Source organism: Triturus cristatus, chromosome 3_2 (genome assembly GCF_964204655.1).
Source record: "Triturus cristatus chromosome 3_2, aTriCri1.1, whole genome shotgun sequence".
In the NCBI taxonomy this organism is placed as follows: Eukaryota; Metazoa; Chordata; class Amphibia; order Caudata; family Salamandridae; genus Triturus; species Triturus cristatus.
This window is the reverse complement of record NC_140584.1, coordinates 823,906,588-823,934,433: the sequence shown is the minus strand read 5'-3', so window position 1 is coordinate 823,934,433 and position 27,846 is coordinate 823,906,588. Positions and strand designations below refer to the sequence as shown.

At 44.6% G+C, this 27,846-nt stretch overlaps 1 protein-coding gene across 2 annotated transcripts in view; it reads left to right on the top strand.

Annotated features, from left to right (window-relative positions):
- AOX1 (aldehyde oxidase 1) overlaps positions 1–27,846 on the top strand; it is a 542,538-nt gene that overhangs the window by 342,503 nt on the left and 172,189 nt on the right. For both annotated transcript variants that reach the window (XM_085649034.1, XM_085649035.1), the window contains exon 25: positions 11,381–11,572. In XM_085649034.1, coding sequence (XP_085505160.1) covers positions 11,381–11,572 — 192 coding nt within the window. The remainder of the gene's footprint in view (positions 1–11,380; positions 11,573–27,846) is intronic.

Here is a 27,846-nt window from a genome sequence, read left to right as displayed (position 1 = left end):
AGTTACTTACCTGTAATCCTAGTTCTCTTCCAGGGGTATCCTCATCAAGGTCATAAGCAACCCACCCGCCTCCCCAGGCAAATGAGACTTCTTTAAGCCATATCTTTGTGCCCTAACTCTCGGATCTCCACAGATAACAGCTGACCTAACTGTCACCCCTGAGGCATGATGGGAAGCTGTGGGTCATGGCTGCCTTACAGGCATGATGCCAGTCTTTGTGTTTACAATTGCTTTCATTTTCTATGCTGTTGGTTTTCAATGCAGCCTATAGGCTAACAATGCCTGCTGTTGCAGACTGAGTTTTTAATTCTACTCATTAAAGATAGTTCAAGTTATACTTGTCCTCCTGTTGTCTATATTCTATCGTATATGATTGGAAAAGCAGGTTTTGTCAGTGCATTGATTAGCCTTTTTGTCTTATAGGAGGCTACATTGATGTGTGAAAAAATGATATATGTATATATATATAGAGCTGTATATAAATGTTTCCATATATAATTAGGCCAACCCTGAGCCAGCGCGCAAGTGCTGCTCTGGCAAAGATCTGTTGTAGTTCAGTATGGGAGAGAAGCCCCGCCCACTCCCCCGCCCTTATTTTTCATTGGCTTGTGTCTTTGCCCTACGTAAATGTTGGCGTCTGATTCCCTAATAGGCTTATTAGTCCCTCCTTAGTACAGCCATGTCGTCATTTGTAACCTCCCATGGCTACTGGCCCCTTTACTTTGTTGTTACACGCTACGTGTGTTATTTTGCTAATGATAATGAGCCGCGGCTCAGCCGGGGGAGAGGGAGCCGAGCTGGGGTGATTTACCGTCTGCTTCTCCTGTCTGTGGGCACAATGAGAGCTCCGCCTGGCGCTTTGGAGGACGGCAGAGGAACCTAGCATCCTAGAGAGACCCCTAGAGGCAGCGGCAAGATGAGTGCGGAGGAAGTGCCTCAAGGCACCAAGGATAGCGTCCAGGAGTGAGGCCGCCCACCGACCCCCCTCTGCCCGGACTCAGATCCCCTGGCCGGGCATCTGCTACTAGAGGAGGAGCCTTTCAGGGTGGACGGAAAGATGCTCAAGACGATGCTGCAAAGTAAGTTAATGTACATGCTTCACAGGAGTTGTTGCATTGTGTATAAAGCGCCTAGACTGTTCCAGCTCAGTGCTCATCCAAAGCGCCTGCACTGATTCTCTGTATATATTACGGTGGTCCCAGTATTAGAACATCAAAATTGTGTAAAAGAAGGGAAGAAAAAATGCAATAGTACTTAAAGCAAAAGGTTAACGCAAGACTGAATCCGTTGTTTCAGTGTTATTTAATCACACTGAAACTGATTAGCATATAGTCAAACAAGTATTAAACGACATACATTTTTGTAAAAAACATCATCATTACAGTGCCCGAAGGGGAGGAGGAAGGGGAGAGAAAGTGATTTATGTGAGGTGGTGAGGTAAGTAAAATATAGGTGGTGATATGAATATCGCAATCAAACGTTAGGGCATATACAGTTCGCAAGCCCAAGAAACAATAGCATATTTATCACATTTTATCTGTGCATATTTAGCCATGTAGCATACAAGTCCACAGTAAAGTAAGTACTGTTGAGAGAAACTGGCAATAGCGAAGTGTTTCTTCAGACCCTTACAGGCGGGGTCTTCCTCAGGACGAACGTGGGGAGTGCGGGGGGCACCCAACAGGGACAAAAAAATGGTGCTTCAGGACCATAATTAAAGTTAAAAGCAAAGTAAAGCCAGTTACCCTGAGGGTACTGATCAATATAATTACCGTGAATGGTTAGGGAGGGACCTCTCACAATTCGCTGGTGGAGGGACAATGGACTCAGTGGTTCCCAAACATAAGATGGAAGGAGTGAGTAAACTCCTGCAAAAAATGGGGTGCCTGTCAGCCAGCTGGTCCAGGTTAATACAGATTCCTTCCACACTACCTTTGGATCTATGCTTCACCTGGACCAGACCTACTAGAATTTCACAAGTAAGTGACCTTTATCAGAGGCAATCATTCAATTGCCATTTGCCTCACCATCTAGATATTTCAGCTGGCTGACAGGCACCCCATTTTTTGCTGCAGAGGAAGGGAGAACGGCACAAGCACTCCATGCGGCTCTTGCTTACTACTACCGCCAAATTGCCAGGCACACTTAACAGCAATGAAATTACAGCAAGGCAGGTGTTTCCTTTATGAAGACAAATATTTACTAATGATTCAGGTGCCACTGCCCAGTGGACAGGGGTCAAATTGCTGGGCCAGTGTGGGATCCAATCGTCGTTACAACCACTGGCCGCCGCCGCGACGATGAGCAGTTGTCTCTCAACCCCTTTCCCCACCCCCGCGGCGTTTGACTCTCACCCCCGACTGACCTTAGCCTAATTAACTCTAAAGCGTGACTGGCCGGGCACTGACTTTGACGTCAGTTATGCTCATGTATTGGGGCCGGGGGTGTCTAGCTTGGATACATTGTTGTAGTGACAGAGCAGTACTCGCAGAGCTGCGAGCTGCCAGACCCTTAACATGCCGGCAGCAGCGCGCACCGCGCTACTGCTGCTCACACAGTCATGGCATAGTGCATTAAAGCAGCACTCTACATTGGCGGATGAGCAGCGCTATAATGCGAGAGTAATGCATTTCAGTGCAGTGATGCGGGTCACCACACTGAAATGCGTTAGACTAACGCCTGATGCGTGATTCTTGGCAGGACTGGCTACAATGGGGAAAACTGTCAACGGAGGGCACTCATATATCTTTAACGTCCATCACCTTCATGGGCTTGCTTTGAAGGCTGGGATTGCTTTTGGCTTCTTTCCATAGTACATGCACTTGTTTTCTACTTGTTTCAGAGAGGGTGGGTGTTATTTCCGATTTCAGTCCTGGGAAAGTCAACAGGACAACAATTATTACTGTAAACCTATTAGTGCCACCTGGGTTTGCATAACTGACGCGCTGTCCTAAAGAAAACAAATTAGCTCTATCACCATGCTGCTGCCAGCCACGTTCCTGAAGTGCGCAGGTTTCACGTTCTGTGCATGCCTCTTTTTTTTAATATGTATTTTTTATTAAATAATAGGTAGCCCCTGTTACCTGCTGCTATACATTCCATTGAGCATTTTAAAATAATTTGTTTGTATTTTTATCCATCTATTTACACCGGTTTACGTTAACATAACAATAGCTGTACCGTACAGTTGCCATAAAGCTTATAGGGCCATATGTATCAAGATTACATTTTGCGAGTCTATAATAGCTAATTTTACCGATTTGCTATTATAGACTCGCAAAATGCAATGTATGTAGGTTTTTGCAAAACTTTTGCGTATCCTACATACTCCTTAATAGCAAGTCGCAAATTGCGATACGCTATTAAGGAATGCCTTCACATTCATTCCTATGGGTCTAGAGGCCCATAGGAATGAATGGGAAGATATTTGCAATTTGCAAGTACCAAATAGGTACTCGCAAATTGAGCATGCAATTTCATGGGTGCAAGGGGGCCAAAAGGCCACCCTGATGCACCCCTGAAATATGCATGTGTGCACATGTGGTGTATATACATGCCCTAAGGGCATGTATGTGCGCCACATGGCACTTAGACATTTTTTTAAACTGTCAGTTTTCTAGGAATTTGCAAATTACTACCAACTAGAAGTTGGTGATAATTTGAGATTCCTTAATGCCAATTTGCATTTTGCGATAACTACAAGAATTGCATTTAGGGAATCGCAAATTGCGATTCCCTAACTGCATTCGCAATTTAGGTAATCGCAAATAATTGTGATTACCCATATTGCGAATTAAAAATGTTTGATGCATTGCAAAACGCATTTTTGCGATTGCAAACGGGCCAATTTGCAATCGCAAAAAGCGTTGATACATCTGGCCCATAATCCTTCCACTGCAAACAAAAAAACATTAATAAAAAAACTGCTATTTACACTGCCATACCTCCAACTCCAAACAAATGCGAGACCTGTTTCATTGCAAACGCTTGTTTTTTTGTAGTTCCCGGGGTCCGCGCGCATGGGTGGGAATATTCAGTGCTTATGACTTTGATGAGCATACCCCCGGAAGAGAACTAGGATTACAGGTAAGTAACTTATCCTTCTCTCACTGCTCCACAAACGCAAAGCATAACACACACACCAGCAGAACAAAATCACACACATACTACCTCATAATACTTTCCATCACAAACTAGAAACATACACCCAGTCCCACCCTCCCGACTACACAAAGAATACACACTTTAAACCAACTCTATTACCAAGCCTTCTTTCTACCCCCTCACCTAATGCATATACAGCAACACAGCGACTCTCTTCTAACCTCCTTTTATCCATTGGACAATTTAGAGCCTTATAACATGACCCACATGCTGCACCACCACCCCTAACTCATACACCTTCCACCCTAAACAGGCACAAACAAAATAAACAACATGCCACTCTTCACAAGTTTGCATCTCAATGCCTACTGCACTACAAGGCTACTCTACAAAAACAATACAGCTCACCAACTCACTCTCAGCCACCATCTCCACCACCTACACATGCAGACCCAGAAAATGCTTTCTTAGCCTTCTAGACAAGGAATACAATACAGAACAGCTACACTGCTATCCTCATACAGCTAATACCAGCACTATAAGGACACGCCTGCTACAAGTCCACAAAATACTTCTCACTCTTCTACAAAACAAAGTCACACCAACACTATAACACATTCTCTAAATTGCCTACTAATAAATGCTTGATCAATATAAAAAAACAAGCATCACATCCACGGCCTTCTCACTGACGCACAACCTGACTTACTCTTCATAGCTGAATCATGGTTGGGGGATGACATGGCTCCAGTGTTGCATTAAGCTGTTCCCCTAGGCTATCAAACTAGCACACAAAATCGTATAGGCAAAAGAGGAGGTGGCCTAGCTGTTGTATTCATGCAAACATTAAATATCACTAAAGCTGACAATATCTCCATATAAGGTTATGAGGCCCTCTTCACCAGATGAAACCCTACACCACCTTCCTCCTGTAACTTCCCACTCCATTACAGACCTCCACCTAGCAATGCAACATTCACAGACACTCATCTAGATGCAGTTTCAAACCTGATAACAATTCACACCAACCTATGCATTCTTGGTGACCTAAACATTTGGTTTGACAAACCTAATATGCTCCATCAGAAAACAATCATCACTGGCCTAGCTGAACTGAACCTACATGAGATCTTTCTCAAACCCACACACATCGCTGGAAACATCCTAGATGTCATTTTTGTAAATCTAGAATTAGTTACCTTTCAAACGATTACTCCAGTCACACGGTCAGACCACCATTTGCTTTTTTTCCAACATAAAACAACCCAAAGCAACACACCTAAAACCACCTTCAATGCATCCACATATCGACTGTGGAACAAACACAATTTTGAGCACTTGGAAAAGCAAATAACATCCATTACAGATACAATACTTTCCATTCAAAAAATATATGAGTGGTTACAGGAAGCTTTTGTTATCCTAATACACCTAAGAACGACACAACAGAACAAAAGAAAATAGGCACCTTGGAGAAATGCAGAGCTAAAAGAGATAACGCAGCAAATTATAAAGCTGCACCGCACCCGGCTCAAAACAAACTCCAATCAAGACAAACTTCACCTACAGTAACGTAACAGATTATGCAAATCAGCAAACTAAAAAGCTAAGAAAATGTACTATTCAGACAGATTTCAAAATGCTAAATGTGCAAATAAAGTATTCTATAAAATTCTCAATGAATTTCATTAACCAAATTGCCTAGAAGGAGCTCATCCCATTACTCAAGATTTCACAGACAAACTGGCAAATCATTACACGATCAAAGCAGACAGGTTGGACTCCTATTTAAAACAAAGAAAAAACACCAGCACTCACCCTTTTCCAAACAATCCCTCCAAGAGTAGACTAACCCAGCCTCTGCATTCCTTTCAACAAATATCACACAATGAATTTGTGGACCTGGTCAAAGCAAGCTGGCGATTGGGAAAATGATGACCTCCCTCGCCGCCTGGCCTGACGATCTGGGAACACCGCCTAAAGTATCAAAGGAAGTAAGAAACCTCAGCATTACCATGGACTCCAAGCTATCAATGAATGTCGACAAACTAGCAAGTTAAAGCTTCGTTACTATAAAAACTCTGCAACGCATCTTCCCCCACATGCAATTTTCACACAAGGTCCAGGCTACTATCTCTCGTGTTCTGTCTAGACTCAATTACGCTATCAGCATCTACCAGAGATCATCTACGAAAAGATGACAACTGATTCAGAACTCTGCTGCCAGACTACTCTTACATATAAATCCACAGCCCACATCGCCCCTGCCTTGAAGGTTCTAAATTGGTTACTGGTTGCCAGAAGATCCACATTAAAGATGCTTTGTTTGATACATGGAACAGGGCCGCTCTTCATCAGGAGTAAAATCACCAAATACATTAAACAAAGGAACTTCCACTCTAGATTGGCACCTCGCCTCAAAATCCCACCACATAAGGAAAAAACATAGGTGGCACATCCTTCTCTGTTCAAGCAGCTAAACTATGGAACTCATTACCCCCAACATAAGATCCACGGATAACTACCCTATCTTCAGAAGACTTCTCAACAGTTGGCTCTTTCCCATATAACCACCATACTCAAACATAAATATAGAGCATATCCCTGTGTATATTAGCATTTATTTGGATTATATATATGTACTAAGATATGTGTATTCCTTTGTATAAATGTGTATAATAAGTATGTCTCTCAGTTCTGCTTAAGAAATGTACATACTACTTATAGTTATAATATTCTATTTTTAACATGTATATAGGTCACTGCATAAATAAGTACATTTTCATCATAACTATTTATCTACAATTGCTTCACTATTGAATTAAAAATAAAATATACTAAGTGACTAGCGCACATGAACTATCACTGAGCCACATGCACAACCCAGGATCAGAGATTGCAAAACTTGTGTCTGGGAAATTGGAGGGTAAAGCACATATGTACTCTGTACCACCCGACAAGCTACCTTGGAAAATGTACAAGATTTGCAAATGTCTTATGTTATCAGCACGGTTGTAAGCATATATCAATAAAATATATATATATATATATATAAATTATGAAAACAATAAATAGGGATAGTACAGCAACACTTGAAAGTCTGAGTTTATTAAATACAACTTAAATCTCGACATATTACCTTCCTTATACACATATACCTTCCATGTACTTATGTATCTTTATATTTATTACTTAATTCCTAATTTACCATCTCCAATGCACTACCCTATATATCACCCCTCATACCTCTCTCAATATATATTCTTTATCTCCACTCTCTGACCCATCCCAAACCTCATTCTACTTCTCTCTCCAGTGCACTAACCTATTTATCACCCTATACCTCTCTCAGTATATTCTCTACCTCCACTCTTTGACTCATGCCAAACCCCATACTTCTACTATGATCCCCAAAATAACCCTTGCTAGATTCTTGCCTCTTCTCCCCCTCCTTGCATCATCTCAGACCTCTATTTACCATTGAGATCTCCTGAACAAGGCTTTCTAAACACGTCTCTCTGACTCTTCCCCCTCCACCGCCCCTTTACTCATCCCAAACCGCCTCCTACTGCTATGATCTCAAAAGAAACACTTTTGAGACCCTCCCCGCTTCTATCCCTCCACTATCCTTTTCAATCCAACTAAAAGACTCACATGTCCGCAGCTCAAATTATTGTAATATTTTTCTATACTTATTCACCACTAATCCTGTTTTTGGGTTCCGGAGTAGCGTTCTACTCGCCAAAAAGCGGTTCCGACGCCTTATCAGGGGTAACAAGTGCTATATAAATGCAGAACCCTTCCCTCCTCAATCCCTCTACTTTCCTTTACACAATCCAAATTACAAACGTCCACCGCTCACATTAAGTTCATATTTCCCTATACTAATTCACCACTAATCCTTTTTGGGTTCTTGAGTAGCGTGCTCCTCACCAAAAAGTGCTTTGATGCCTCATCAGGGGTAGTAAGAGCTATATAAATGCAATTACAATTACAATATATCAGTTGGCAAAACAATATACAACCACTCTCAATAGGGCCTAATAGGAATCATCACAGTGAAATTCTACTCCAAATGTTTTTCAAAGTGGGTGATCAACACCAAAACACTTTCCTACAATGGTAATCTGTGATATATGTAGCCAAATACTTTTCCACAGCCTGTAACATAATGTGATAACTATCCAATGTTAGAAGTCTATTGGCTTTACCATATGCTATAATATTAATCCAGGCCTACTGTCTTTGCAATAACTTGTTATAATAAACAGGCCAGACATATGGCTGCTGGTATAACTTTTCTCTGCACACCAATCAAGCCTATAGCTTTTGTCATTGGCTTGTCACCATAATCAACTCAGTCCTACTGAGATGAGTGTGAGCTTTCCCTGGAGGTAACCATCAGGCAAACAGTCATAACATTGCAAATGTATACAAATTACAATTGACAAAGCTAAATACTCTCTACCCTAACAGGGCTTAACAGGGATTCTCACAGTACAAATTGTTTAATCTATATCCATTGTTTGTCAGAGGGGGTAACCAACAACAAAACCCTTGCTCACTAAAGTAATCTGTGAGATTCCATGTAACAAAAAACCTAAATGTAGGCCTTAATTCAGAGTAACAAAGATCTGCCATTAAATGGCTATTGACTTTCACATATGCGTTTCACAAACAATATGCCTGGCCAGCTGCCTTTATCGTAACTTTTTGTAGTAAATAGTCAAGCGTATAACCGTTATCATTTTCTTTTCACTCACAACCAACTTAAGCCTTCTTAAGTGATGAGTGTACTCTTCCACAGTCATGAATGTACAATGTATACAAAATGACAGTCAGCAAAGCAAAATAATATTGTTCCTAAGAGAGCCTAACAAGGATTACTGTAGTGCATATCTTTGTTTAGGTGGATCACCAACACCAAAAACCTTGCCTACCACAATATTTTGTGAAATTCCATGTAATAAAATACCTGCTTTCAGGCTTTATCACAGTGTAGTAACAATCCATCCTTAAAAACATTTTGTCTTTAACGCATGCTTTTCACAATAAGTAGCTCAGGCCCGCTGGCTCTGTCATAACTTTTCATAATAAACAGATTAAACCTATGAAAAATACAACTTACAAAATAATGTACAACCCCTCTCAACAGGACCTTATAAGATTAATCACAGTGAAAACCCCCAGGGTTTGTCAGTGGGTTTCCAGTATCAAAAACCTTGTCTTCCACGGCAGTCTGTGAGATTACATGTAGCAAAATACCTGTCTATAGCCTGTAGCACAATGTTAAAACAACCAACAGTTAAAGGTTTACTCTACTTAACAAATGTGTTTCAAGCTAGACCAACTGCCTTTGTCATAATGTTTCATAATAAGCAGACGAGACCTCTGGCATAGGACGCACCATTACCCAGTACACCAGTCTTGCCTATAGCTTGTCATCATAACCAACTCGGGCCCAGACTTGTGAGAGTAAGCTTTTCCACAAGGCAACTACCAGATACACATTCATAAAATTAGAATGTATGCATAATTGCTTTTGGCTGAAAAAACACTATCTCTCCTGAAATGGCCTATTTAGGATTTTCCCAGAGCAAACCTTCTATATCCACGGTTTGTCACACAGGTTAAACACCAATTCCATTGCTTATTATGGTGATCTATGAGACTCCATGTAATAACATATCTATCAGTAGGCTTTAAAATGGAATAATAAGAACCAACACTTCAACCCCTATTTAGTCAAACATGCCTTTAAAAATAAATACATCAGGCCCAGTGCCGTTATCTTAACATTTCACAATAAACAGTTCAGGCCATATGCTTGCCAACATAACCAACTCTGTCCTGCCGTATCACGTATAAACTTTGCCACAAGTGAAAAAGTGCAATACAAGCAGTCTTTTAGAAGAAGCACACAAATTTGGACCAATCAGATCCTGTACTCTGGAGAGCCAACGTGTGAATGGAGCCTAAGCCCCTCTCTCAGTCTGACTCTGATAGCTCTTTTTCATGCTCACATAAGGTTAGGCGGCAGTTGCACTGTCAGGTCAGATCTAAAATCCATGTACATTAGTGTAGCCCTGGGCATCCTATACTGCTCTCAAACACGAAACTGACCGAGGTCTAAAATTAATGATAGATGAGGGTGTTAGGAAAGCCATATATTTCTCATGACCACCCTCCTCCTTCCTTCTTTCATTTGGCTGCTGCCAAAAAAAACCAGACATCATAAATCATCTAGTTATCTAAGACACTTTAACAGCATTACAATGTCAGATGTGTAACCCTGAAAGTTCAAGCTAAGACAGCCATACTGCTGCTGGCTCAGACAGCTGAATAATTAAATAAAATAATCACAGATGAGTGGAGGGGGAACACTTTTGTCAGTGCAAGCACACAACTTCTGCCCAATCAATACATATACTCCTTGCAACCAACATGTGAGCGGAGCCAAAGCCCTCTCTGTGGAACTTCTTAAAGCTCTTTTTTAGGTTGATCACATTACATTTGGCGACAGCTACGCTGTCAAGGCAGACCTAAAGAAGGAGTTGGGTGCATTGGAATGCGTTCCTAAGAAATGTAATAAGGATGTTGCTGCCTAAATTAGTGCCATGGTCTCAGTTCACTGGAAGACAGACATATTTATTGTTCTGAAAGTAAGACTTGATTTTTTGGAATATATGCCTAACTGCTTCAGAGCTGGATAATTTAGCCAAGTTGGATTTAGAAATTGATTGCTTTTTAACAAAATTGACCATATTAGAGAAGATGTTTTACTTTAAACTGTGGTTTTTATTTTCCTTTATAACTCTCAAACTTTTAAAATGTATTTTGGAAGGATTAGTGATCTTGGTATAGGTGCATTCTAACTAACAAGTTCTATGGCAAACCAAGATTTGGTGGGCTATACTACCAGGTAATGGAAATACCCTACAAATAGCAATGGTGTGTGGGGGAGAGTGAGCAGTAAAACGCTTTTCCTTCTGAGCAAAAATCTCTACACAGACCCTGTATGTGCAGTTAAGGGTTTCATTTGTACAAACTGCCATGAGAAGTGCTACTTCAGGAAGAACATTCTTGAAATATCAACAGAAACAGTCAGGAAGCTCAGGAAGAGGGAAGTACCTACTCATAAAAAATGCACCGATTGTCCTTGTGACATAAGTACAAAGTATTGTTTCTTATTTCCTTGACATGCTACCACCACTTGTAAGGACAGGTCACCACTACTCATAATATTGCATATAGTGCCTTTTGTTCCCTTATTTAGGTCATCGTCATATCCTTGTTGAAAATGGATAATGGATATAGGTTTCCAAACGTCAGAGTCAGCGGTCGGGCATGCAAGACAAACTTACCTTCAAATACTGGTTTCCGAGGATTTGGGTTTCCGCAGACAGGAGTGGTTACAGAGACCTTAGTGGATGCTGTGGCCCTCAAGTGTGGCCTTCCACCAGAGAAGGTGAGTCACCTAGTAGTCAATATGCTTACTTGTGAATTACTTGGTGTCTGAGTAACTGTCTGCAATTTTGTTTGTATTTGTATGTATTGGAACAAAGAGCATTTCAAACAGAACGCGGTATGACGCAATTGGCTTGTACATAGATACATTGCTGATAGTGTTGTTGCATGCAGATATACTGAGGAGACCTGTGGTACATTGGTGATGGCATTCCAGTGGAGGGGATTGGGAGGATTGCAAGACCTAAAGATAAATGAGGCTCAGGGTGCTTGCGGTAATACAGGAGACTATTGCGAGCAGAGCGTAGCAAGCAGGAATGAGCACAGAGTGTAGGATTTTGGAAGTGCTAGCTAAGGAATGTGCCCTGTACTACTTTGAAAGGCTTCATAGGGCATTTTGGTGAAAAAAGTAGAGAGTGAATTTGGTGGCAGATCTACACTTGGTGTGGACATCCAAAGAGAAAATGTATAGTGCGAATGTAAGTAACTCCAGGACATCCAATAGAAATAGAATAGTGGTATGGGTCAATTATATGCACCCAAGTCTGTTATAACGTAGTTGCGGTGATCAGAAGTGTGACCACAGGGGCAATAAGGTACATATGAAAGCCGGCACACATAAACAGAGCGATGTTATAATATGGAGGCAGCTTGTTGTTAGTGAAACAGTGGTGGATGTTAATTTATGGTAATTTATGATAAGATCAATTGTAGGACTTATGGTTTACTTTACCACATTTTCACATTATGACCAACAGTAGATCAAATTAACAGAATCAAAAATGTTTATAACCCACTCACCTTAAATAAAATTCACAGCTGCGATTGAACTTGTCACACTTCATGAGTATAAAGACATAAACAGATCCCCAAACAGCCAGCTAAGATATTAATTTATGCTGTTCCATGTATTCCTGACTAAGACTGAAAGTAAGAGGTGAGAGCCATACAATATCCTGCCAATTTTTACCTTTTTAACTTCTCTCTGAAGGCGTTCAGGTTTAGAAAGTGTAAAACAAAGACAAGCTGTTAGCTTCCCTGTACACTGAACAAAGTGGATTTTGGATGACTTAACAAAGATTTTACATAAAAATGCTTGGTTCTGTACCATCAACCTACGAAAGCATTTCCTAGAGGAATAGCTTGCATTTTATTTTCTTTACTCTTTATGTCTGTCATAATAAGGGATGTCTAGAAATGGCATTAGATCCGCACAGACCTAATGCATTTCAAGAACATTACAAGGACTCTTGTGCCTAATGCCCAGTGCAGGTTATCAGATATTTCACTGGTACATTGCATCATACATTTTTAATTGCTGGTATTGGATGTTGTTCAATGTGTGCATGCACCACCCATAAGAAGTTTGTGTCCAGTGTTCTAGCCACAAGATCTGACAGCAGTGTAATTGCCATTTTATAGGCTCAGATAATGTCCTCACTCTATCATGTACAATGCACTGGGCATACTAAAGAAGACAAAAGAGTGATGGATAGAATGTTTGAATTAATCTCAGCCAATGGTAATTACTTGAGGCCGCATCCCAATCCATCATTATTTTGCATACCATGTCACCTCAGTTTGGACCCAGCTATATGCAAATCAGTCTTGACCCTGCTCCAATACGAAAAGTCCAGCCGAACTGTCTGGGCAGGCACTGATCTGTGAAGTGTTTGGGTGCAAACGGAGATCTGGAGAGAAGCGCTGTTTCACGACTAGCAGTGTATCAGAATATTTCATCTGTGACCATCATCTACGTACGAATTCTGTAGGTGATAGCATATTGTGCATCTTTGGAACTGATTTGAGGCAATGCTTATGAATTTCACACAAAAAACCATGGAATCTGTTTTTTTGTATGAAAGTCATTTTTATGCTTGAATACATTTTTACCACATTATCTCTAAAAATGCTTATAATTCAAAATGATGAAAGGATGTAAAAGAATCACATTTTCCTATAAAAGTTTCAAACGTGCACTTGACACTGAAGTTGTCAGCTAAGTGTTGAAACTGGCTGTGATAGCAACCATAGATCAGGGAAGGAGAGTGTTTCACACCCTGCCTAAGTTATTTTATGTATGTGCATGTGTGTGCAGAATTAAGTGGTGTAATTGAATCCTGACTACTGCAAGCCACTTTATATTACTGCAGTATGTGCTCCAGTGCAAATGTTTTGGGGCATATATACTCAGTATATTGTCTATGCACCTAGTGTGCTTATTAGTGTTTTTTTATACAAAGTGCAAAGGAGTCGATGACCATAATGAATGAGAAATATTGGAGGCCCATCTACATGCTTTGTTAGTGCTGCCTGGGAAAGAGCAAGTGAAGATGGAGGCAGCAGGTATATAATTTTGTCACTGTTTTTTGTGTCTCTGAGTAAGTGTTGGAAGCTAAAGGTGAGCACAGCTGGGCGACACTCACACTTTTCCACCACATTTATCAGCACAACAGGGATATTGGCTGATGAAAATGCAACAATAACTAAACTACCTGGTCAAACTCACAGAATAACGGTGTCCAAATAGTGTTTTACCTCCATAATGGAGTAGTGCGACAGGCCAGCGTCAGATCACTGAGTTCTACAACTGCAATGTTGCTAGAAATGTATTTCACCCATTCCACTAGCTTGAGTCCGGGCTGCCTTGCAGGCATGGACCTACATGCTGACTACTAAGTACCCCAAATTCATCTCCAAAACCATCCCCAGAAGCACTGTGCTAATTGTTGAAACCATTGTTGACTGCCCCCCTAAGCTTGCATGAAACATTTACAGCATTGGCATGATCATGAGCGTAACATCTGAAAGCAACCTAATATTGAGCAATCCAAGTGGCTACCCACCAACCGGCAGCAGCTACCTCAGATCAGTGTCCATTATCCTTAAAAGCCATTCGAATACTTTAAAACAAGAACCCCCAGATTGACGCGGACACCATCTACATACTACAATTACTTTCTGTCCACCCTCCTTAGTTAACCTTCCTTCCAACAATATGAATGCACAAACATCATCACTAATTTTCGCTCCTTGATGCCTATAAAAGTCCATCCCTCAGTGTTCAGGTGGTCCTCTTCTGTTGCCATTCTTGTTTCTTCCAATCAGAATGCATGCCGCTATGCACTACCTAGCACCAGATCAACAATTAAACACAGTCAGAAACTTCATCTTTACTGATACAAATATCACGATTTTTCAGTTTTTGGGCCCCTGACAACTTCTGTGAACTGAGCTACGCTAAATATACATCGCGTATTATTATTGCAGCCTCCGATGCTGAAATCCTGTGTTCGAGGCATATGAGCTGCAGATTGTACACTTAGCATAGATCGCCATCTGGTGTTGGGCCCGGATGTTTGCAGTTTGTTTTTCTTCTTGGACAGTCTTTGGAAGTCACGAGTTTGGTGACTCCTCCTTCGGTCCGTACTGCGCATGGGCTTCGGCTCCATCCTCAGATTGGTTTTTTCCGCCATCGGGCTCGGATGTGATACTTCGTGCTCCGGCTTCGAACTTCTACGGTTCCAGCCTCGACGGAAAATCCTCGTTTCTTCGAGTTTCTTCATCATCATCTTCATCTCTCGAAGCGGCACTTTTCTCCATCCCGTACATCGGCACCGGCCTTCGGGCCCTCCTCGACTCCGGTCCTGGCCGATGGAAAGGACTCCGTTCAAAAAGTGCCCAAAATGTGGGTCTAAATTTCCCCACACCGACCTCCATCAGGTGTGTAATCTTTGCCTCTCTCCAGAACACGAGGCCAGAGACTGCCCCGCCTGTAAGTCTTTTCGATCGAAGAAAACCATCCGGGATCGAAAAGCTCGACGCACCATGGCGCACTCATCGTCTGCAGCTCCACCGGACATCTTCGGAGACGGCGCCGAAGCTTCGGGGCAAACACACACCGAGCAGGAAGAAGACGTCGTCAGCGCTTCCGAGGCCGACGACTCCGACGTGGAGGACATCACACCGGCGCAGCGGGCCGTGAGTACTGTGCCCCCTCCCACCCCCGCGCCCAAAACCAAAGAGACTCAGGTTACTCCCTCGCCTGCCGGCCTGGGCAAAACCAAGACCAAAGGTTCGATCACCCCACCTTCGGGCCCGGTGTCGAAGCCTCCAAAGTCTCACGGCAGCTCGGGATCGAGCCAGCCGACGCCCGGTGCCGAAAAACAGCATCCGGCACCGAAGAAAGCAATATCCAGCTCGACTCCGAAGCCACCGGTGCCGAAGCCTAGACTCTCGGTGCCGACCAAACACAAACACAAATCTGTCGGCACCGACGCTCCGGCGCCGAAAACTCCTTCGACGCCGAAAAAAACGGAGGCCCCAAAAAAGCATGGCGCACACAAACCATCGAAGTCCTCGGTTCCGAAATCACCGGTGCCGACGGACGATTCGGCGCCATTGGCTCTGTTTACACCAGACCCTTTACAAAAGACTCTGTCCAAAGATCCAAAGACTGGGCTATTGACTTTAATTATCAAGAAAAGACGCCTTGATACTCCGGCTCCTCCTCCACCACCCAAACGGAAGGACTCTGCTACTTCTCCCCTCAGAGTGCCCTCCCCACTACCACCTCCTCCACCTCCTCCACCCCCTCCCCCTCCCAGGTCTCCGCCACCTTTACCTCACTACTCTCCGGCCCCGTCCCCAGATCCGGATGACGGGGACCCGGACAATTATCCGGCGGACGCCCCAATGGATCCCACTCCACCAGGGACCCCAGACCCGTGGGAGGATTACAATAACCCTGATGTACCCGATATTCCTCAGGACGACCTATACCCATCCAGGCCGTCTCCTCCAGAGGACTCCTTAGGGTTCCATCATTTAGTGCAGAGAGCAGCACACTACCATGGGGTGGACATGCACACTGAACCAGTGGAAGACGACTTCTTACTGGATACATTCGACATACAGGACAAATCCACCTCTATCTTACCCATGCTTAAGGGTGTCACCAAGCATGCCACAGAGGTGTTCAAAGACCCTGTCAGGGCCAGGGTACTAAACCCTAGAATAGAGAAAAAGTATAAGGCGGCACCCACAGACCCTGCATACATTAAGGGCCCTGCTCCCTTAGATTCCCTAGTTGTCTCTACAGCTAGAAAGCGGGCTAACTCCCAGTCCTCAGGAGAAGCCCCACCGCCAGACAAGGAATCCAAACTCCTAGACGCGTCTGGCAAGCGCACCGCCTCTCAAGCTGCAAACATGTGGCGCATTGCAAACACACAAGCGCTACTTGCGCGCTATGACAGAGCACACTACGACGAACTTGAGGCTCTTATGCAGCACCTCCCCGAGAAACACAAGCGTAGGGCTCATGAGCTAATACAGGAGGGTAAACTCATTACAAACACCTCCATTAAATGTGCCCTCGATGCAGCCGACGCTGCTTCTAGAGCCATAAATACCAGTGTCCTGCTTCGTCGCCATGCCTGGCTCAGGATCTCAGGGTTTAAGCCTGAAGTCCAGGCGTCCATACTCAATCACCCCTTTGACCAACAAACTCTCTTTGGGCCCAAGGTAGACGAAGCGTTGGAAAAGATGAAAAAGGACACAGACACAGCAAAGTCTATGGGGGCACTCCAAACACAAGCCTCTAAACGTTCCTTTCGACGCTCCTCCTTTCGTGGCACAGGCAGAGGCTTCTCCACCGATAGCACCTCTACCTCCTACAAATCCCCTCCTCAAAATACCTTTTCAAAGGGCAACCAAAGAGGTGGTTACAGAGGCAACAACAATAAGGGCAGGGGCAAAACTAACAACACCCGTTCTGCCACCCCGCCCACACAATGACTTCCCTCCGCTCCCCCCAGACCATTCCACTCCGGTCGGGGGCAGACTACAAAACTTTATCCACGCATGGGAGTCCATAACATCGGACAAATGGGTGACCCAAATCATTCGGTCAGGGTACTGTCTCGAGCTAACATCTACCCCGCCCAATATCCCACCAAGGCACCGTCCAATGTCTCAAGAACATTCCACACTGCTCAAACAGGAGGTACTCTCCCTCCTCCAAAAACACGCTATAGAGCAGGTCCCCATCAATCAGCAAAATCTAGGGGTTTACTCCCTATATTTCCTAATACCAAAGAAAGACGGTACCCTCAGGCCCATTCTGGACCTCCGGCCTCTAAATGCCTACATACATTCAGACCATTTCCATATGGTCACCCTACAACAAGTCCTCCCGCTCCTCTGTCAGGGAGACTTTCTCACAACCTTGGATCTGAAAGACGCATACTTTCACATTCCAATACACCCCTCTCACAGGAAATACCTCAGGTTCGTGGTGGACGGGCAACATTACCAATTCACGGTTCTCCCCTTCGGGGTCACCACCGCACCACGGGTGTTTACCAAATGCCTAGCGGTAGTAGCAGCACACCTCAGACGTCAACACATTCACGTCTTCCCTTACTTACACGACTGGCTGATAAAAGCCGCGTCTTACCACCAATGCGTGCAGCATACAAACAGCACCATCCAACTGCTCCACCAGCTAGGCTTCACGGTGAACTACCAAAAGTCCCACCTCATACCATCTCACACAAAGCAATATCTCGGGGCCACTATAGACACCTCCAGAGGTATTGCCTATCCAAACACAGCCAGAATCACAAGCATTCAAGCCTTACGCAAAACATTCCTTCCCCAACACTCTCTTCCAGCAAGAGTGTTCATGAAGCTCATAGGAATGATGGCGTCTTGCATCTTTATAGTGCCCCATGCAAGACTACACATGCGTCCACTTCAAGAGTGCCTAGCACAACAGTGGAACCAGGCCCAGGGTCAGCTGACGGATCTGGTGTTGGTGGACGGCCGCACACATCACTCTCTGCAGTGGTGGAACACCACAAACCTTTCCAAAGGGCGGCCGTTCCTGGACCCGGTTCCTCAGGTGATTCTAACAGCGGACGCATCGCTCTCCGGCTGGGGAGTGCACCTCCTACACCTCACAATGCAAGGTCTATGGACGCCACAGCAAAAATTGCTCCACATCAACCATCTGGAGCTCTTGGCGATCTTTCTAGCCCTAAAATCTTTCCAAAAACAGATTTCGGGCAAAGCAGTCCTCATTCGCACAGACAACATGACTGCAATGTATTATATCCAAAAACAGGGGGGGACACACTCTCCCCAGCTCTCCCGCTTGGCCCAGAGCATATGGAGATGGGCAATTCCCCAAAACATCTTTCTCCTGGCACAACACGTTCCAGGCGTACAAAACACCATGGCAGATCTGCTCAGCAGACAAACGCAACAACTACACGAATGGGAACTCCATCCGCAAGTTCTTCAGCCATTCTTCCAACAGTGGGGACATCCTCAGATAGACCTCTTCGCCACCCACGAAAACAAAAAATGCCCAAGCTTCGCCGCCAGATACCCACACCCATTGTCCAAGGGCAATGCGATATGGATGAACTGGTCAGGCAGATTTGCATACGCCTTTCCACCTCTCCCACTAATTCCATTAGTGGTCAGGAAGCTACAACAGCACTCCCTCACACTCATTCTGGTAGCTCCGACGTGGGCCAGGCAGCCGTGGTACACCACGCTACGACAACTATCAGTGGTACCACATCAAAAACTGCACCTATCCCCATGCCTCCTAACCCAGAACCATGGAGAAATCAGGCACCCGGACCCAGCTCAGCTCAACCTGGCGATCTGGCTCCTGAAATCCTAGAATTCGGATACCTTAACCTTCCCCCTGATTGCATGAACATCATCATGGAAGCCAGACGTCCTACCACTAGCGCATGTTATGCCGCAAAGTGGAAAAGATTTGTTATTTACTGCCGTAACAATACAATCAACCCTTTAGATGCATCCATACAGCACATCATATGCTATCTGCTCCATCTTCACATGTGTAATCTGGCATATTCATCCATACGCCTACACCTAGCAGCGATCGCTGCTTATCTACAAAACAGACAGCATTTATCTCTCTTCAGAGTGCCCGCTATTAAAGCCTTCATGGAAGGCCTTAAACGAGTAATTCCTCCCAGGGCACCACCTTCCCCTGTATGGAATCTAAATTTAGTTCTTACACAACTAATGGGTCCGCCCTTCGAACCAATGCATAAATGCGAGCTACAGTTTCTCACCTGGAAAACAGCTTTTCTCGTAGCTATCACTTCCCTTAGAAGGGTTGGTGAAATACAAGCGTTCACTATACAGGAACCCTTCATACAAATACATCACAGCAAGGTCATACTTCGCACAAATCCGAAGTTCCTGCCCAAGTTCATTTCCCCCTTCCATCTCAATCAATCGGTGGAATTACCTGTCTTCTTCTCGCAACCTCAATCTGTTGCAGAAAGAGCCTTACACACACTCGATGTAAAAAGGGCCTTGCTATACTACATACAAAGAACGCAGCCCTTCAGGAAGACTAAACAATTGTTCGTCTCCTTCTCTCCACCACATAAAGGCAACCCTATTTCTAAATCAGGGATAGCTAGGTGGATTGTAAAATGCATACAGATTTGCTACCAAAAGGCTAAAAGAACATTATCTGTTCCGCCTAAAGCCCATTCTACAAGAAAGTTAGGGGCTTCTATGGCCTTTCTAGGGAATATACCCTTAGATGACATCTGCAAAGCAGCCACATGGTCTACACCGCACACCTTCACAAAACATTACTGTGTAGATGTGCATTCCAAGCATCAAGCTAGAGTGGGCCAGGCTGTACTAAAGACACTATTTCAAACCACTGCAACAGATACCGGTGGTCTCCGCTAGGGTTGGGTACTGCTATATAATCTATGCTAAGTGTACAATCTGCAGCTCATATGCCTCGAACGGAATATGCTACTTACCAGTATGCATCTGTTCTTGGCATGTAGAGCTGCAGAGTTGTACACGCCCACCCGCCTCCCCGGCTACCTGTATCCGTTCCAGTACATCTTATTTAGATACTACACACATGGGTTTCTCACTGTGATTACCAAGCTCCATCATTTCTCTGTTGGCGAAAAACAATCTGAGGATGGAGCCGAAGCCCATGCGCAGTACGGACCGAAGGAGGAGTCACCAAACTCGTGACTTCCAAAGACTGTCCAAGAAGAAAAACAAACTGCAAACATCCGGGCCCAACACCAGATGGCGATCTATGCTAAGTGTACAACTCTGCAGCTCTACATGCCAAGAACAGATGCATACTGGTAAGTAGCATATTCCTTTACTGAAGGTCTGATCTCTAAGATGGCTCTGAAATATAATGCAAATGTTTAACTGGTATATCGTAAGTTAACTGTCAAGTGCACATAAGGTTTGTGCAGTTATACATCTTTCAGCCAATCAGAACCTAGAGTACAATACTATATTCCTCTGGATTTTAATGATGTTTCTGTGATTTAATACATCACAAAGTAAGTTGGAAGCTCATGGTAATGTGAGTCTTATCCCGAGGAACTCATTTAAGCCCATATTTATTGGTGACTCTCCAGCATCTCCTAAACTCTAAATCAGGTCTCTGGTGCCTCACAACTCTGCTTGCAAGTTAACAGAGTCACAGGAAACATATCCTGGTAATATGGGGAACATTTCTGAAGGAGAACATAGTTTTCTATTTTAAATTGGAGACTCAAAAGGCTCCATATTCTAACCAGGAGAACCCCCAAAACTGAAGTCACTGAACCTGCAGCAAACCTAGTTTGAATTTTGACTTGTGAATATTTTGACAATTTCATAGATGATGTACACAGTGGCCTGGAGCTCATGAAAAATGTTTCTGAGTTCTCAAAGCCCAAGTCTAGCCAAGGCTTACACGTTTTTCTGAGTCACAACCTTTTCAACTGAAGATTTCTGGTTGACCGAGACCTTGCACTGGATTTACAGTCTTTTGAAACCCAAGTCAGATAGAGTTTCAAATATGTCTTAGCCAAGAATTTTGACTTCCATAGCTTTGCCAATTTCTTAAGGTAAAAGGGGGGAAATGTTTGAGGATACCTATGCACAGTCACTACTTTATCATCTGCCATGCTTTGCTTTGGAGTTGGTGCCTGAGCATCCACTTTACCACCAATTCATAGACCGTGAGCACAGGCGCACATGCGGCCTGGAAGACAGTGGCAGGCAAACAGAGAGTGATGTACACACAAGCACTAAGCTCTCGAACACTGTTGAAGTGCAGGTAAGCCCATTGTAATCTGTGATATCATCTAGGCGTTCTGAGCTTCAATATTATACGGGGGAGAGGATGTAGCCTTACGGCTAGAGCGGTCGACCTCGAAGCTGGGGAACCGGGTTCGAGTCTCGGCAACGAGGCTCAACATCCTGTGATACTGAGCAAATCACTTAATCTCCCCGTGCCTAACAAAAAAGGCACGGGGAATGTGTCCATCTGTAACAAAACTGGTGCTCATGTAAAGTGCTCTGATACCCGATGTCTAGGGTCTAGTTTGTGCTATATAAAACTCTAAAAAAAAAAAAAATATATATATATATATATATATATATATATATATATATATATATATAATGTGAAAGTATAAAGAACTAACATGTGTGATATATAGAGTTTGACAGGCGCAGCCACAGTATCTGCAACCCCGTCTGTGCACTGACATCTTATCATGCTTCATAGATGAAGTCACATATACTTTGCTGGACACCCATGTTGTTATCAGTGAGATGTCAGCATACCAGGTAAAGAGTGTACTGTTTCTGGAATGGGGAAAGATGGCACCTGACACAAAGTTTCTCTGAAAGGGCAGTATGCTTGCAGTAGATTGCTTCATCTTTATTGCTGGCCTCTTGCAATTGAAATGATGAAGGCTGGTATTAAAGTTATTTCATAGGTCTTTAGTTGCAATAACATCCACACATTCTGTTCTGAGTAATATGTCTTAGTGGCTGCCTTATTAAATTAATATGGTTGTCATTGTATGACCCTTGCAAAATGACAGCAATTTTATAAATTGTGCCACACCTGTTACCATTCAGATTGTTAGATACAATTCTTATGCTGATTAAAGGACATATTTATTCAAGCCTGAAGAAATACATTTCATGTTTATTTACTTAATATGGTATGAAAATTGTTCTCACTGCTTGCGTGTTGGTACCTTAGTACCCCTTTATTGTTCTCCATCAATGGATATTTTATTGACTTACATGCTTTGAAGATGTCCAGTTATCAGGTCAACAAAGAATAACATAACAGTTAAAAAAATACTTTAAAACAACTCTTAAAACGTCACCTATCTACATCATTTGCACTCTGTTCCTCTAAGCCAATGAGTGGCAGATCTCAAATCCTTCCAGTGAAGGTCATGTAATACTCTTTCAATACAATAAAGTATTTGCTTAAATTTCTGTTTGTTAAACCTTTAAGGAATATTTCTATAAGGAACATGTTTTAACCTCCTGGCGAAACAGCTGCAACTTATTTCTTCTCGAACTCAGGCAAGCTGATTGAGGATCAACCACCTGCTATCTTGAAAGCTCATGAGGCATCAACCTGCATTCCTGCCAAGCAGGTTCTTATCATCATATGAGTTAAGTGCTGCCTTTTGAACACCTTCAAAGAATGTAATCAAAGACCAATGTACTTCTAGGATCCTATTCGTTATGCATATAGCATTCTGTCTGTGCACAGTGCAGGACTTTTATATTTATAACTGTCACACTGCCAGAACTCTACAAGCGAATAACAGAAGACTATTTTTTCCTTCAATAAGGAATCAACTCTGTCTTCAGGCAAAGAAATTGCACAGAGAGCTCATGTTATCTCTTCGGTGAGGAGAAGATAGGTACTAATTTCCCATAAGGTCCTGAGCATACAATTCACAAATCTCATTCAAGAGATAAGGAACCAAGGGAAGATAAAACCACAGACCTGTGACTGATTAGGCCTTAGTTGACCCCCCTTGAATTGCTGTCAGTGTCTAAGTATGCATTCTTTACTATCTAAGATAGTCACCTGGTGGACTCTATCTACAATATCTTTGCCTTTCAGCGCCTCTTCTGCAGGTTTAATCTGTTCTGCAGGTTTAATCTGTCCACGAGCCCCCATGCACCATCAAGTTTGATGCTCACTTTTTAATTCCATTTGCAACTCTCTAATCTTCAGGGACATCTACCCCATCTTCAACTATGATAGTCTCAATGTTGATCACTCTACCGACAGTTATTAACATCAGTGCCAACAACCTCAGCATCAAGTACGCCAGTGACAAGAGAATGACTGTAGCAGCCATTCCTTTCTTTTGGAACACCAACAGCAGCCTCATCATCAAGAGCACTGACGATGGCAGATTAGTCATTGAAATGCTATGTTTCTTTGGTCAATGATAGCAACACATTTTCATCAAAGAAGATGTCAGTCACTTTAGCAAATGAGTTCTGCTGGAGACGTAATAGGAGGACTTAGAAATATCTGAGAACTCTGAATTGATAGGAAGCTGAGAGCGCATAATATTGCTGTAAGACTTGCGTAACAATCCTATTTATTCACAATACTATTTTTAGGGTGCGAAGAGCCGTCCAGCAATATGCATCAGTACGAGCGACCGGGAAGGGCAGATATCATGATGGGCCCTGCTGAAATGGATTAACTGGTGCACGATGCTGACCTGCCGGCCTCCCTGTGATTTCCGCCTGCCCGGTGGGGAGGGGGCTCTGGTGGGGAGGGGCACTGTTAGGATGACTGCCCCAGAGCAGAGAGGCCTGCTTCAGTGGTGGACCGGTGCTGTGAGCCCTGTGCTTTTGGAAGGGGTTGGCCCTCGAGGTTGTAGGGAGTCCCCAGAGGGATCCCCTGACGTCTGCCGGACTGGAGAACCCCTCGTCAGCCGGACTCTAGTGAAAAAGGGGCGATTTCAGGCCTGTGGGGCCATGCTTGAGGGTCTCCTGCGGCTGTCCCGTAGTGGCGCTACCTCGGGCATGAGACACCTTGGGGGATGGCGCTTCACTGTTCAGAGCAGAAGATCCTGACCAACAGGATTATGGATCCTGGGGTAGCCGCAGCCGGTCACACTGCTCACTGAACCCTGATGAGAGGACGAGGCGCGGGCCAGAGGCCTGAATTGCTACGATAAGCTGGCCCTGATGTGGAGGCAGCCCAGGAGGGGGTGAACAGTCGGCTATCTCCGAGAAACTCCTATGGCCTTGAAGGATGGTGGGCTCATGTGGTAGAGCTGCAAATCTAGGTCGGCTTACCCGCCTACCTGGGACCTGTGGCACCAACGAAGGAGAGAAAGGGCCCGCATGTGGGACTGGAGCTGAAGCCACAGTGAGTGAAAAGGCCCGGTGGGGGCTGCTCGGATGCCTGGGGAAATGGAGAACATTTACCTACTGGGTAGTTTGAATTCCATATCTGGCTGGGGTAGTGGATCTGTGGGCCTGCCCCTGGTGGCCCCCTGGGTGCATGAAGGACCCCAGCCCAGGCCAGTGCTGACATCCTGGGGCTGGGAGCAAGATCCTTCATTACCTGCATTGTCTCTACTTTGCCACTTGGGGGCCGGGGCTAGGCTGGTCACCCGCTGAGGTCATGTCCCCCAGGACTGTGGGGGTCGTGTTTGTCTGAGAGGATCGGAGACACCTGGGTGGCCGCTTGTCCCCGACTGCGAGATAGGATGTCCTAGAGGTGACAATTAGAACAAATCCGCTCCTCAGTTATCCTGGGGTGCATCTGGTGGGTCCCTCGGATACCCGACTCCTCAGGGGCTGCCAATGATGATAAAGGAGAAAGGAAACTGGGCAGCCCAAAGCAACAAAATCCTGAATTATGTACAGCCAGCACCCCCGGGTCCTGGGGCACAAGAGATTACTCTGACTGATCATGCTGCGGGGCAGCGGGCTACGGAACTGGCCCCCTCTCTTGCTGATGTGTTGGCAGCGATCAAAACTACTCGAGATGAGATGGTCCACAAGATAGACTCACCACTGAGGTCAACCTACTACGTTGTTATCTACATAAAGTATCAGATCGGGTGACTACTACTGAACAAAACATAAACCCCTTACAAGCAGAGGTCCGTACACTCCGAGACACAGTCCTTGACCTCCAGAAACGAGTGGTGCGACTGGATGACCGAGTAGAAGACTCTGAAGGGAGGTCGCGTAGGAACAACCTGTGTCTTGTAGGTTTCCCTGAGAAGGCTGAAGGGCCGTCTGCAGCATTATTCCTGGAAGACTGGTTTATCCCTGTCCAGGCCCCCAAGAGGCTCTCTAAATTTTTTACTATCAAGCGAGCGCACAGAGTGCTTGTCCCTCCACCTAAGCCTGGTGCACCACCTGAGAGCTATTGTAGCCCGGCTTTTTAATTTCCAGGACTTGGAAGCCATTCTACAAACTACTGGCACCCGAGGGCCTTTGTTGTTTGAAGGCCACCCTATCTCAATCTGCCCAGACTATATGCAACGAGTGCAAGACCAGCAGAAAACGTTTCTTGAGGTAAAGCAATATCTTCAAGACAGTAATCTCAAATACAGCCTCCTCTTCCCGGCCAAACTGCAGGTCAAAAGCCAGGGAAAAGCCTTGTTTTTTTTCTCTGCCGCAGAGGCGAGTGACTGGTTGGACTCCCGGCAACATGTGAGGGCCTGTCTGGTGCCCTTCATCGGAGTCATCTCGATTGTTGGCGTTGGGGAGATCAGCCCGAGATTGGGAATGACTGACTCAGTGGAGATCCCGTGATAAGACTGAGAGCCCTGGACGAATTTGAGTCTGCCCTGATGGTATGTTGTAGGCCTCGGAAGTTTTTCCTGACTCGGGGAGAGGGGGTGGGGACACCTCAAGATCAACTGATAGACCTAGGTTTTGATGAGGACATCGTTATTTAAGGCTTGGAATGCTCACAGCAAGGAACAGACATGGATGTTTGGGCAAGATAAGTGAAATGATATATCCCTGAGATGATATGAGGAAGTGCTGGGGCTGGTATGTGGGAGGGATATCTGCATGAAGTACTGTATGAGGGAGTTATTCCTCTAGATATAGCCAAGTGTAGTCGACAGCAGCTTAACCCCCAGAGGTTGGCAACTGGGCGGGGGCTGGAGGTTCTGGCCTCACACCCCACCAGCTGACCAACCACTAGCGCTGCACAAATGTATGTGGAAAGTTAAGACATGAACACAAAAAAGGGGGGAAGGAAAATAAAATGGGGAATATGAGGTTGTGGTTCCTTGTTCTTCATTGTTTTGGGCTTCGTTGGGCATGGGATGGCAATCGCAAATCCTTACCCTGTCTGATATTAGACCGTAGGGGATGTTGGTACTACCCAATGGGAGGGAGGAAGTTGAATTGGAAAACAAAGTACCTGTTGTAGTGTGGTTGGGTTGTTGACCCTGCTTCCGTGTCTGAAAAATATATTTGGATTGGTACGAGGCTCCCAGTGGCTGCATGGGTTGTCTCGGGCAGGGTGGCTAAGATGGGGTGATGTGAGAGTATTATGTGACTTATGGCTGCCTCCATAACAAAGTTCATTACTTGGAATGTCTGCGGTATCGCTGCATTTGAGAAACCCAGAAGAGTGCTTGCTTATCTGAAACAGTCAGGGTGGCAGTGGCATGCCTGCAAGAAACTCATATTTGGGGGGTCTCCCTGGCATGTCTAAAGAAACGATGGAGAGGTCAGCTTTACGCCACCTCATATTCTGGCTTTGCACAAGGGCTCCTCATATGGGTGTCACCAGGAGTTCCCTTTGGCAGATACCGAGGGAATGTATGTTATTTTACACAGGAAGTTGGAGGGGAAGGAAATCTGTATCATTAATGTGTATGCCCCTAACGGTGACTGCCCTGCTTTCTTTCCTGCTGTGATGTCAGCGTTGTCTCGCTATTTGGGTGCAGCGATAATATTATCAGGAGATGTTAATTGTGTCCTTGATGGATCGCTGTATCATGAACCCCATTTGGCCCACACTAAACCCCGCTTGACTAGGACAGTAAGGGATATTTTGGTTGGCATGCAGTTATGTGACATTTGAAGGGATTATCACCCTACGAAGAGATTGTTCTCTTGTCATTACCCAGCGTTTGGGACTTTTAGCCACCTGGACTACTGCTTTTTCTCAGTTGAGTTTACACCCAGGGTGAAAAGGATAGCATACTTGCCTAGATACCTCTCTGATCACTCGCCTGTCCTGCTGAGTCTTTGGGGGGTCCAGGATTGCCCAGTGATACCCCTGTGGTACCTTAGGGCGAAAGCACTGACAGAACCTCCCTTCACAGCTACGGACTCGGACACCTTGACGAGTTAATTTGAAGAAAAATGGGGGTCTGCATCGAGCCGAGCGCTGGAGTTGGAGGCCTTGAAGGT